The sequence below is a fragment of the Cydia pomonella genome, chromosome 24 (genome assembly GCF_033807575.1).
Source record: "Cydia pomonella isolate Wapato2018A chromosome 24, ilCydPomo1, whole genome shotgun sequence".
Taxonomy (NCBI): Eukaryota; Metazoa; Arthropoda; class Insecta; order Lepidoptera; family Tortricidae; genus Cydia; species Cydia pomonella.
The window spans coordinates 6,785,566-6,797,990 of NC_084726.1; the positions used below are offsets into that span (position 1 = coordinate 6,785,566).

At 39.4% G+C, this 12,425-nt stretch overlaps 1 protein-coding gene across 1 annotated transcript in view; it reads right to left on the reverse strand.

Moving 5' to 3' along the window:
* LOC133530847 (serine/threonine-protein kinase Genghis Khan) overlaps positions 1-12,425 on the reverse strand; it is a 72,673-nt gene that overhangs the window by 21,746 nt on the left and 38,502 nt on the right. Inside the window, exons 24-27 of the mRNA XM_061868903.1 lie at positions 10,270-10,372; positions 7,155-7,362; positions 6,334-6,452; positions 1,990-2,043 (exon numbers count right to left, since the gene is read on the reverse strand). Of these exons, the coding sequence (XP_061724887.1) occupies positions 1,990-2,043; positions 6,334-6,452; positions 7,155-7,362; positions 10,270-10,372 (484 nt within the window). The remainder of the gene's footprint in view (positions 1-1,989; positions 2,044-6,333; positions 6,453-7,154; positions 7,363-10,269; positions 10,373-12,425) is intronic.

A 12,425-nucleotide genomic window follows, 5' to 3' on the forward strand; every position in this document is an offset into this window, starting at 1 on the left:
TTATAATTTCATCCAATCTTATGCAATTTCCTTCATCTCCTGGTACATGCTACTCTACGTCTAGCCAATTCTTTATTAAATTTGATCCATGTAACTATTCTTAGAGAGTCTCCTTCCGCGATGGATTTCAATCCTACACTCTATTATTTTTCGCACGGGATCGTCGTGTCGTGCTCCATTCCCTATAATTTGAACAATATAGTTTTCTGTTTCATAAGCGCATATTAATATGCCTACTTGAATAATAAACTATCTTTATCTGTAAATTTCTTAATTTAAAAGTTAAATTTTTTAAATCATACAGTCTCCTACTTTCTCGGAAAAAAAAAATGAGGGCAAATTTAATATCATTTTGGTTAATAGTAAAATATCTTATTATCTTACTGGAATGGATGTCAATGTAACAAAGAATTCAATCAAACAACAGTTATGAAAACTTGTCCTTTCAAGGAGTTCCAATTCCCACCCCACATCCCATTACCGGGCTTTGGAAACTAATCACAATTGTAAACGAAAATTTGAGCACTTGTGAATAGTTAAATATAATAAATGACCGATTTCATATTTTGTTTTTAAAGTGATATTGACAGTGTCACACTTTTTACTACTAAGTTCTATTTTATTGTTAAAAGTTATTTATTAACTTAAATTATAGATTTAGGAATATATTATGCAAAAAACTAGAAAAATATGCCATTTAATTAACTTTAATATCCCTATACCAAACCGGATCCGGTCCGGCCGGATCCGGCCGGGTTATGGTCAAAATCCGGCCGGATCCGGCCGGATTGAAAATCAATCCGGTTTGCAATCCCTACCCACAAGATGGCAGAACCTACTATGCACAAGAAAACACGTGACGTGTAAATGTGCATGTTTATGGTTCCGATTCAGGCCACAAGATGGCAGACCCTCCAACGCGCACGGTCCCTATAACTATAAGTGTTATGGCGGACGCTGTCAAAGTAACCTTCACACTTTCAAGTAAGGTTTACATTAGCTCGCTTGCGTCCGGGAACTTGGCGTTTGAAAGTTTGTGTTTATGACATAAAGCGTTCAAAAGGTTAAATCACAGTCGTCTATGAGAGTAAGTAGATGAAAATTCAGGCAAACTTTGGTAATTTTTGCAATTATTTTATTTAGGTTGCCCACCACATACTTGCAGTATGTCAGCCATGGCCGTGATACAATCAAACTATGTCTACTATCTTTAAGTGATACATAATGATTATGTGAAGTTGTATTTGTTAAAATGGATTGGAACAAAAATAACAACAGACAATGTTACCGGGGCAAAACAGATGCACAATCACAAACAAATCTACTATGACGAATACTTAAAATAGATAATCAGTAACATGTTACTTTAATTATTCTGCAGATGAAATATTTACATTATATTGGAACACACTTTTGTTTATTTATTTGGGAAGTTTATATTAATTTTAAATAACGGAGGCGTAGCACGAGGAATTTTGTAGATTGACTAGCATATTCCTTTCTCTTTCGCACGCGCGTAGATATATTACTGTCGCGTTCAGTGTCATTGACGTTTGCATGCGATTAGAGTTAAGAACAGGCGGCTAGATTTACGAAATTCCTTGTGCTAAGCGTCCTTCCTTTACTCAGAATTTAAATTCACGAGCTCCTTTGATCCTAATAGGAGAAAAGAATTCCATACATTTTTCGTTCCTGTCATTTCGTTACTGGAATGGTACTGGAATGGAAATCTTGGGACACTTTTTATCTTATCAGGATCGAATGAGTTTGTTATTCTGAGTAGAAATAACATAAAATATCCCAAAACTGAAAGAAGAATAGTAACCATCTTTAAATAAAATAGTCCAAGTACAATAGTCAAAATTATCTGCACAAGCCTTATTGCCTCAATAATAGAGTCGTATTTCGATAATTTTGATCATTGCTACTGCTAGAATATTACCAGGAAATCATGAAAGTAAGCTGTTACTGATTTAAAAATCAACGAACCATTTTCTTCCTTCCCGGTCCAGTATGTTGAAGACTTGGTGGATCCTTGCCTGGCTGCTTGCGCACAACTTACAACTTTGATAATAAGCTCATAGAGGTTATATTTCAATGTCGGAACTGTTAACATGTTTTTTTTTTTTCAGTCTACTCAATTTAAGCGCATTTTGAGGAAACTTGGGGTACAAACAGCAACAGTCTTTATTGTCCATACGTACCTTATGCCTTTTATAATAAGGTCCACCGATGGACAGTTAACAGTGTGGGTGATGGTAGGCAATTTAAAAAAAACATTTACGATTTTTACAGCTAAATGTTATCGCATTGTCAATTATCAATAAAGGCGATTTTGAATTCAACCTTTATTGCAGAAGCGCCTTATTACAGTGGTCATCAGATATATCGGAGCGGCCAAGGTGCTCACAAATATCTTAACACGCCTCTATTGTCACGGTCTTAGAGTACGTGTTCAGATATTTTGAAGCACCTCGGCTGCTCCGATGTGTCTGATAGGGACTGTACAAAACGAACATGTGGTAGTTTTGTGTAAAGAAGCCACTGAAGACTTTTTTGGCTGACGTCGGCAATGGTCTTTTTTTAATGAGCATATACCAACAGTTCGGACATGAGTTTATAAAAAAAAAGTGTATAGTGGAAACACAAATTAAATGCATAATTATTCCGCCATTATTCGGCACTGTTTCTAACACAGTTTAATCTAAAAAGAGCTTTAAAGTTTTACAGTAAAGTTAAAATTTGCATGACGTGGCAACATCATGTACTTCAGTAAATCCAATAGCTAAAAGTATAATGACGTATAAAATAAATTAAACAACATAATACAAAAAAACAGGACTTTAATTATGTACAAGAACAGTACTGTACACTGATATCAAAAAAAAAGTACAGCGTAAAAGAAAAAGTAATGCAAAATTAAAACATAAATGCAAAAAAAGGTGAAACAAAACGCGCAAAAGTTTATACAATAAATAAACTGAGTAGTTCAAGGCTATACTTAAATCCTGTCAACTTTATTGTAAATGCATTTAACACCAAAGGTTGAGAAGCCTTAAACATGGAAATCAATGAGATTCTATAATCTAGATAAACTTAAGCTAAATAATAAATAAATCCTGCGTTGTCATGTCAATTATTGCAGAGAGAAGCATTATTTTAGACGCTTTTATACAAAATAAGTTAAAAGATGTTCTGGGGGCCTACGGCGGAAACCGAAATTCGCAAATTGCGGGGATCTTTCTCTTTTACTCTCACTAAGACGTAATTAGAATGACAGAGAAAAATGCCCGCAATTGTGGAATTTCGATTTTCGCGGTTATAGCCCTGCAATCTAGAACGTAAAATAGTAAGTACGTTTCGTTACACGCAAATTATAAAACATGTTTGGTACGATCTATGATTCTATGAGAATCTATGTAGATCTGATTAATTTGTCTCGGTTAAAAATCACAAAAAAAGAGTTAGATTTCTATTAAAACACAGGAATTATGTGTTTACCTTAACAACAAAAACTTCCTTTCACTATGTAAAAAAAAAATACAATATATTTCGTAAACGAATGAAAATAATGCTTCAATCGACAGTATAATAATAACGGTAAAAATGACTAGTTCGAGTGATTGAGAGTTAATTTCTTTGGCATAGGACGGGACTAGATAATAAACAGACTAGAAATTACTCCCTCCGCGAGATTCCTATAAATTCTATCTTTTTTGAGCACTAACATCCAAATATAAATAATTTAAAATATGTCTCTAAAATGTTTTCTTAAGTGGCGTCAAATTATAAAAAAAGAAAGCCATTTTTGTACAGTTGTAGAATCATTTTTAGATTATAATTATGTTTTATATTTTACTGGTACCTACTTAGATTAATTCGTTTATTTTTCATTATAAATATGGCTATACGAACCACAAATAGGGTTTAAATCGTTTTTTTTTTTAAATCAATATATTATTTCACTCTTTCTAATTAAACAATTTTAAAAATATTACCTACCTTACAAATTTGTTAGAAGAAATTACTTTGATCTTTCATTAATGAAACTGATTTAAGATGTAACAAAAGTGCCCTCTAGGGAAGTAATAAGACCTTTGTTTTTTCTTGTGTTCTTGTTTTTACTAATTTTAATACCAAGAAATAAACATGTTTTTTTATTAACCCCTAAAACGAATCAAAATGAGGCTACAACTGTACTGTTTATATTCGTCAATCGTATAACTGGTGATACACGAGTATCGCCACCCCCCACAAGCACGACGTCACCCCTAAAAAGAGGGGGATGTATGGCCTCAACCACGTTCGAACTGTTATACATACAACGCAGGACCCATTCAAACCCATACAATGGAATAGAACCGGTTAAAAATAACAAATAACAACGTAAAAGATTAAATGCCACAGATAATACAGTAAGTTACACATAAATGCCCGAAAAACAAGTGTAAAATTAAATTTTCAACCGAATAAAACAATAACAAAGTTTTGGAATTTCGAATCACAGTTCAATCGTTCACATTTAAATATAGAGTCCATAGATAATATAGAACCATAGATTATTTTCGTTTTTTTCGCCGTTGTCGACGTTGGACTTTGGGGATGGAGCCAAATTCCAAAAGGACGGTTGTGGCCGTGACGTCATAAATGTGGACATATTTGTATTGGATGGGATTGAGAACATGTAACGAAAACAAAAAGAAAAGGTGCACTAAATAAACATATTAAGTTTTATATATACTGTGACGTGCTGGAAGCGTAACTTTTATAAGCATGTGTTTGTGCTAGAAAATACATAGAAAATAATGTAACCTAAAAATAAAATATGTAAAAAAAATATAAAAGTAATGCAAACAAGTTTCTATGACACGACATCGGTCAAGTATTTTTCCTGTCAAGAAATTAAATATATAATAAAATTAATAAAATTGCGTCCAAACCCAGTTTACGATTAAAATAATTTTGCAACAAAAATGTATCCTTTTCTGAAAAGGAACACACAAAAAGATACTACCGTTGCTTGCAGACTAAGCTATACACAAAATCTTATACTATACACGGTGCTCCCGAGGAACCCGAAAGATTTTAACCACGTACTTCTGAGGCCAAAAGAAGGAAAAAATGTTATATGAGTTTCAGTAAATTTCGCACAAAAAAAAAATTTTTTTTTTTTAGTTAAAATGATTTTTATTTCAAATTTTTTTACATTAAGAACCCAATATTTTATTCATTATCAAAACACAATATAAATTAAAACTAAAATATTACTAAATTAAATCTAAAATAAATCTAAAAATGGCCCCTGCGGCATAGTACCGAAGACGCTGGCAGCATTTCCTCGCTGGATCGTTAGACTGATGCGTTGAGCGAGGAAGCTGCCAGCTCTTTGATCTCCTGTGGCGTCTCTGAGTCTCTTAGACAGATCTTTGAAGAGACTCAGAGCGCCAGGGCCCCACGGACCAAGGGTCTCGACACCGAATGGAATAAAATTGTACTCGGTGCCGATACCCCTGTATTTTCCTACCTTGGCGTTCTCCGCCGCCTCTGCCGCTGTCGCTGCCATTTTCTTTTTGTTTTTTTTTTTTTAAAATTTTGAACGTATTTGTACATAAAAAGTTAATGTTATAGTAAAACTGGCACTGAAAATATTTTTTTTTTTGTAAAAACTAGTTCTTGCAAAGGTTACTTGTCACTTTCTATCAATAAGGATATTTAGATTACGCCCCATAATGGCATCATCGCGATCAAAAAGGCGTTTTGCACTAAGTTACGATAAGATGTTTTTTTTTACATTGGTGTATTAACTCTGAAACTAGGCGAAATCCAGAAAAGTTTATATGACATTTTAGTCTCTAAATGTGATCATTAATACACTGTCAAAATCTTTCGGTTTCCTCATGTAGCACCGTGTATAAACTGTAACAAAATTAGGTACCGGTTTATTTCAAGCTTGTAGGTCAAACTGAACGACATTTATCAAAGATCAAATCACGAAAAAAGAAGGGCTGTTAAACCCTTTCCCCTTTCGTTGTGTCCCACTTCGGGCCAACGTCCTCTGTTTACCGACACTACTGCCACTAGTACCAAGTTCTCATGCTTCCACCAGCAATCGCTACAAAAATAAATCCAAGTTGTCCCGCATTTCTTTTTTGGTCTATTCGGTAGCCAAATTAGTCCATCCTTGCCTTTAAGCTAGTAAGACGAGCAGCTTGATATTACCCGTACCAAATTGAGTCACATTTATTTAGTGATTCCAAGTATCCGTAGTTGCATTATGTACGTAATAAGTGATAGTACGTAGTTGCATTACGTACGTAATAAGTGTATACTCACAGGAATTGTTGGGCTGGTGCGGCGCGTCGAGCCGGGTCTGCATCTCCCGAATGTGCTGCTCTTTTCGCTTCATATCGTGCGCGAGTGAGTCTAGCCGCTGTCGGGTTTCTAGCAGCTCCCTTTGAACAAGTAAACATGGGTTTTTGATGCATTTTGTTATAATTGTTACAAGGGCCATGTAGATGTTGGCGGCAGATCGTAAAATTCGCCAGATCATGAAATTCCTAGGCATATCGTGAAACGTTAAAATAATTGTCTCCTTCCCTGAGTCGACGGAGCCCCGCAATTTGCCCTTCGGGCATCTGAAGCAACCTAACCAAACTAACCTCTGGCTATGCAGCAGCTCCGCCCTGGTCCTGCTGAGCTCCTCGCCGACCTGCTGCTTGGCCTGTATCTCGGAGTGCAGGCTGGACTGCAGCGTGAGGATCTCCATCTTGTCGAGTTTCTGTGAGCGGCGGTTGCGCCACCTACCGACAAGTTGTATAACTAACCTCTGGCTATGCAGCAGCTCCGCCCTGGTCCTGCTGAGCTCCTCGCCGACCTGCTGCTTGGCCTGTATCTCGGAGTGCAGGCTGGACTGCAGCGTGAGGATCTCCATCTTGTCGAGTTTCTGTGAGCGGCGGTTGCGCCACCTACCGACAAGTTGTATAACTAACCTCTGGCTATGCAGCAGCTCCGCCCTGGTCCTGCTGAGCTCCTCGCCGACCTGCTGCTTGGCCTGTATCTCGGAGTGCAGGCTGGACTGCAGCGTGAGGATCTCCATCTTGTCGAGTTTCTGTGAGCGGCGGTTGCGCCACCTACCGACAAGTTGTATAACTAACCTCTGGCTATGCAGCAGCTCCGCCCTGGTCCTGCTGAGCTCCTCGCCGACCTGCTGCTTGGCCTGTATCTCGGAGTGCAGGCTGGACTGCAGCGTGAGGATCTCCATCTTGTCGAGTTTCTGTGAGCGGCGGTTGCGCCAGCCGCCGGGGGCGCCGGGCGCGGCCGGCGGGGACGCGGGCGCCGCGATGCTGCCGCGCGAAGCTGACGCTGGAACAACGACAAATATATATAAATAAGGGCCTGTCCAGACGAAGCGTTATGCTCGCGCGCTTCAATTTGTATTGTGCCCAGATACCGCGTTTTACGCGCATTCCTACTTCCTTCCTAATAGCTCAGTCGCGTGTACTACTGAACGCTACAATAACGCCAGAGTATCTCGACACGCGCAGCGCTCGCGCGTAAGACGAGCTAGTCTATAATCCGGCGCGTTGCACGCGTTTACGCGCGGGTATGGAAGCGCGCGAGAGCATCTGGAACGCGTGTATTTGGCTTAAATATCAAATAGTGGCGCCATCTAAAAGATCAAAGTCCAAAGGTATGGCGACATCGTTTCGAGCGATGGCGCCACAACCTTTAGCCGATGCCCGGTAAGATGACGCCACTTTTTGATATTAACAAAAATGTAACTCATAACAGTGCAATAATAAGGTAAGTAAAGTCAAATGGCGTTCTAAAAGTTATAATTATGTGTCGAAAGATGGCAGTAAATTTGCTGTAACTACTTTTTTTTTGACAATCCACCTCTATTTCAAATCTTTTGGCTCTAGTATTTCGGGAATTAACGAATGGAGACCGAAAGTGGCTATATGAATTGGGTAATAAAATGACACAATCCCATGAAATTTAAGTTTAATAACATTATCTCGATTAGTACGAGGGCCGTTTAAGAAGTTTTTTTTTTTTAAAAAGCTGGCACAATCTTTCAAACGAAAAATGTTGAAACTTCAGCAAAAAAAAAACAACAAAAAATTGTCACTTTTACCATTGCTTAACTGTGATCACATATACATTTTTACCAACTATGGAATAAACACCCCGTCTCGTATGGTCTCCGTTGGTTGGGCCACCTTGAGAGAATGGACGAAGATCGGAACGTAAAAAGAGCGTACCTGGGTCGCCTAGGAGGAGGACGTCCTGTCGGACGCCCTAGGTATCGCTGGAGCGACATGGTGGAGGTTGATCTGCGCGAGCTTCGAGTCGACAATTGGCGAGAGGTCGCACAGGACCGAGAAAAGTAGCGCTGTCTTGTGTCGGAGGCCAAGTCTCATTTTGGGTCGCTGAGCCAACGGAGTAAGTAAGCAAGTAGTAAGTATGGAAAAACACTTTTTTATGAAGGGTGCCACAATAAAAACTGAACTTGATTCTGTTCACGGCACTAACGCACCAACGTTGCAAACTATTTCGGTCAAGCAAATATGATGCTCCACGCTCTGATCGCCCAATCGAAGTCACTACTGACTGAGGATGTTGTTGAAGAAGTCCATAACATCGTACTCGACGATCGCCGGGTAAAGGTGCGTGAAATAGCTGAGAAGATAGGCATCTCCACTGAGCGTGTACAAAAAATCCTGCACGAAGATTTGGCTATGACTAAGCTGTCTGCACGATGGGTGCCTCGTTTTTTGACGATCGAGCAAAAACGCAAACGAAAGCGAATTTCAAAACTGTGTTTGGATATGATAAAGCGTAATCCTCGGAATTTTTTGAAACGATTTGTCACTGGACGAAACTTGGGTCCACCATTATACGCCAGAATCAAAGCAACAGTTCAAACAATGGATGGCTGCTGGTGAACGTGCCCCAAAGAAAGCAAAGACTGTTTTGTCGGCTGGGAAGGTGATGGCAACAGTTTTCTGGGATGGCGAATGAATTATCATGTTTGACTACCTAGAAAAGGGGAAAATTATCACTGGCCGTTATTACGCAGACTTATTGAACCGTTTTAAAGCCGAATTGTTGGAAAAACGACCAAAAATATCCCCCAGGAAAGTCCTCTTTCATCTAGACAATGCCCCAGTGCACACCTCAACTATTGCAATGGCAAAAATTCACGAACGAGGCTTCGAGCTGGTTCCTCATGCTCCGTATTCACCGAACTTAGTTCCGTGTGATTATTACCTATTTCCAAATTTGAAAAATTGGCTTGAAGAACAATTTAATTTTTTGACGAATGAGGACTGTATCGCAGGCGTGAACGGCGATTTTGCAGACCTATGATGAAATATATGTTTTTTGACTTTTTAAAAAACTTATCAAACGGCCCCCGTAGATGACTGTTGAAAGTAGAGTCCGCGATAAGTTTTTATCAATAAAAAAGTTTGACAAAATCGTATTTTCATATTTTTATTACTTTTTATGTATCATCTATATCTTACGAGGCTTTCGTGAATTTGGAAAATACTTCCATTATCTTTATCTCCACACTCCCTCTAAAAAACCCCTTAACCCTTTGACCGCCAAATGACTGACGCGCGCGGCTACAACCCGATATCAACCTTCGTGCATTCCAACAAAGTTCACGATGACGCGCCGCACACGATAAGCGTGACGTTGAAAGGGTTAATTGCAAATATAATATAATAATAATAATTCAGCCTATATACGTCCCACTGCTGGGCACAGGCCTCCTTTCATGTGCAAGAGGGCTCGGGCTATAGTCCCCACGCTAGCCCAATGCGGATTGGGGACTTCACATACACCTTTGAATTTCTTCGCAGATGTGTGGAGGTTTCCTCACGATGTTTTCCTTCACCGAAAAGCTAGTGGTAAATATCAAATGACATTTCGTACATAAGTTCCGAAAAACTCATTGGTACGAGCCAGGATTTGAACCCACGACCTCCGGATTGAAAGTCGGACGTCATATCCACTCGGCCACCACCGCTTAATTGCAAAAATAACAAGAATTATCACATCCAGCCCTTCTTTGCTTTGCTTACTGACTTTGAATTTTAATGTTTAATTTAACTCCTCATGTTAATATTTCTACGCCGATGCATGCCGGCAGAATATGCTGATCTAATACATTCTACTAACCAACAGTGTATGTACCATATTCTTGGAAATAAAGTATTGAATTGAATTGAATTGAATTGAAAATTGAATTCAACTCACCGATCTTGAGATACTCCAGTTCCTCGGTCATCTTCGTTGCAAGGGCTTGTAAGTAACCTCGCGCTTCCTTCTCGTCTGCCACCCACCGAATTATGTCCGCTATCTGTGAACCAAATTGTATCTTGAGAGAAGGTCTTAAGGACGACGTTTGAATGATAGTTTATTAATTAAAAACCTACACGTGTGCCTTATTTATCTTTTTCGGGTTAACGCATTATCTTCTCTTTGAAGCGAAAAGCACCACGAACGGAGAACCCTCCTATCGGCGCTGACAGTGAATGTGTTAAGCATCCCTTTTATACACATGGGATCTATATCTACACGTAGGTACATTTTGAAACGCTTCCGGCTGGGCATAAGCAGCCGTGGCCGACCTGGAAAGCCTTAAACAGATTACGTTCCCAGGTCGGTCGCAGCAAGGAGAACATGCTGAAGTGGGACGCCCTAGGCGGCTCAGACACCCAATGCCCATGTGGGACGACTCCCCAAACAATGTAACACATACTGTCCTGCCCAGCGTGCCCGCATGCCTGCTCTGAGCAGGACCTCCGTGATGCGACGGACAGGGCGATAAATGTCGCTACCTTTTGGTCCCGCACAGTTTGAAAGTCCGAACCCATCGACACGAGAAGAAAAAGAAGGTACATTAGTCAACCATTAATCCTTTCGCGCCAACATCGAACAGCAGCGCGTGCTTGTCAAGTGTATGGGGCTTCTTTTGATCAGCATATCACATTCAAGCAGCACATTACCACCCTTACCGCAAGAGTTTTTCTTGCGAGGGTTGATTTTGAGTCCCGAGTAAGCGAAAGATTCTAAGTTATAATCTTGAGCGTAGCAAGGGACTCAAAAACACGAGATGTAAAATAATTTTACTCTCGTGTGACAAATACAACTTTTCACATCAGTAGTGAGAACATATTAAAGGTTAAAACAATTCAACATCAAGTAAAGTTTTTATTCCTGTATTCAAAAGCTACTTTGTCTCACTCTCTGGAGTGAGGAAAATCGCACTTTCCACACTCCCTGGAGTGACGAAAGTAGGCCTGTTCGAGCTGCTGAGGTGAAAACTAATTAACGTGCAAGTCCTTCTTCTTCCTCCTGCCCTTATCCCACGTTATAACATGTTGTGCCGACCCCACCGGCACAACATGTTCTTCTCTTCCATTCTCCTCTATCTTTCGTCACCTCAGCACTCACTCCTTTCTTTCTCATATCCTCTTTCACACAATCCATCCATCGTTTTTTGGGTCTACCATCCGCTCTCCGTCCATCAACATTCATTCCTAACATTCTTTTTCATTCTTTTTCCTATTATACATAATTAACGTGCCAGTCCATTATACAATATGGTGTGGCTCTCTGGGGTAGCACAGGAAAAAGCTACATGATAACACTTGAACGCGCACGAAGAGTCGTGATAATAGTTATATACAAAAAACACTATCGTTTCCCTACGAATCGATTGTACTCTGAGTCTAAGTTGTTGAGTACGGCAACTCTACATAACAGTAAAAGCAGTGACGCGTGCCTAACAATCCCTACTCGACTCTTTGTCATATAAGGAGATGCTACTAAAGGAGTACCAGGAAGTCTCCAGACTTCGCACATCCATACACCTACAACAATATTTGCAGGGCTCTTGACATAAAATCATTGTCAGTTCATAATGTCAAAGTTAAAGTAACAATATGGTTGAATACTTTCTTTCCATAGAAAATTTTAAATTCTTCTAACTCCTATAATAATTAAATATTTGAAAAAATCAAACGTAGGGGCATATGTGTAATTGATATACAAGAAATTGTGTCAAAATAATTTCAATAATGCTAATATCCAGAGAGGAAAATGAGGACTACGTTTGTATGAAAAGACGATTTCGCGCGGGTCCTCCACTTTAGTCTTAAGCACTGTATCTAATAACATTATTAGACACATTCACATATTTCACATGAAAATAGTTGTCGATCGCTCTCGCAGACTTCCAAGATACAGGCACAGCTTAGTTTGGAGTCTGATATATACATCTATCACATGTATACAACCTTTATGCGGCTCTACAGACGTGCTACGATAAACGATCTCATTAGACGTGCTCTTTCCACCGCCTCTATTCCCGCGACTCTGGAGCCTTCGGGCCTCTCTGCCGTGGATGG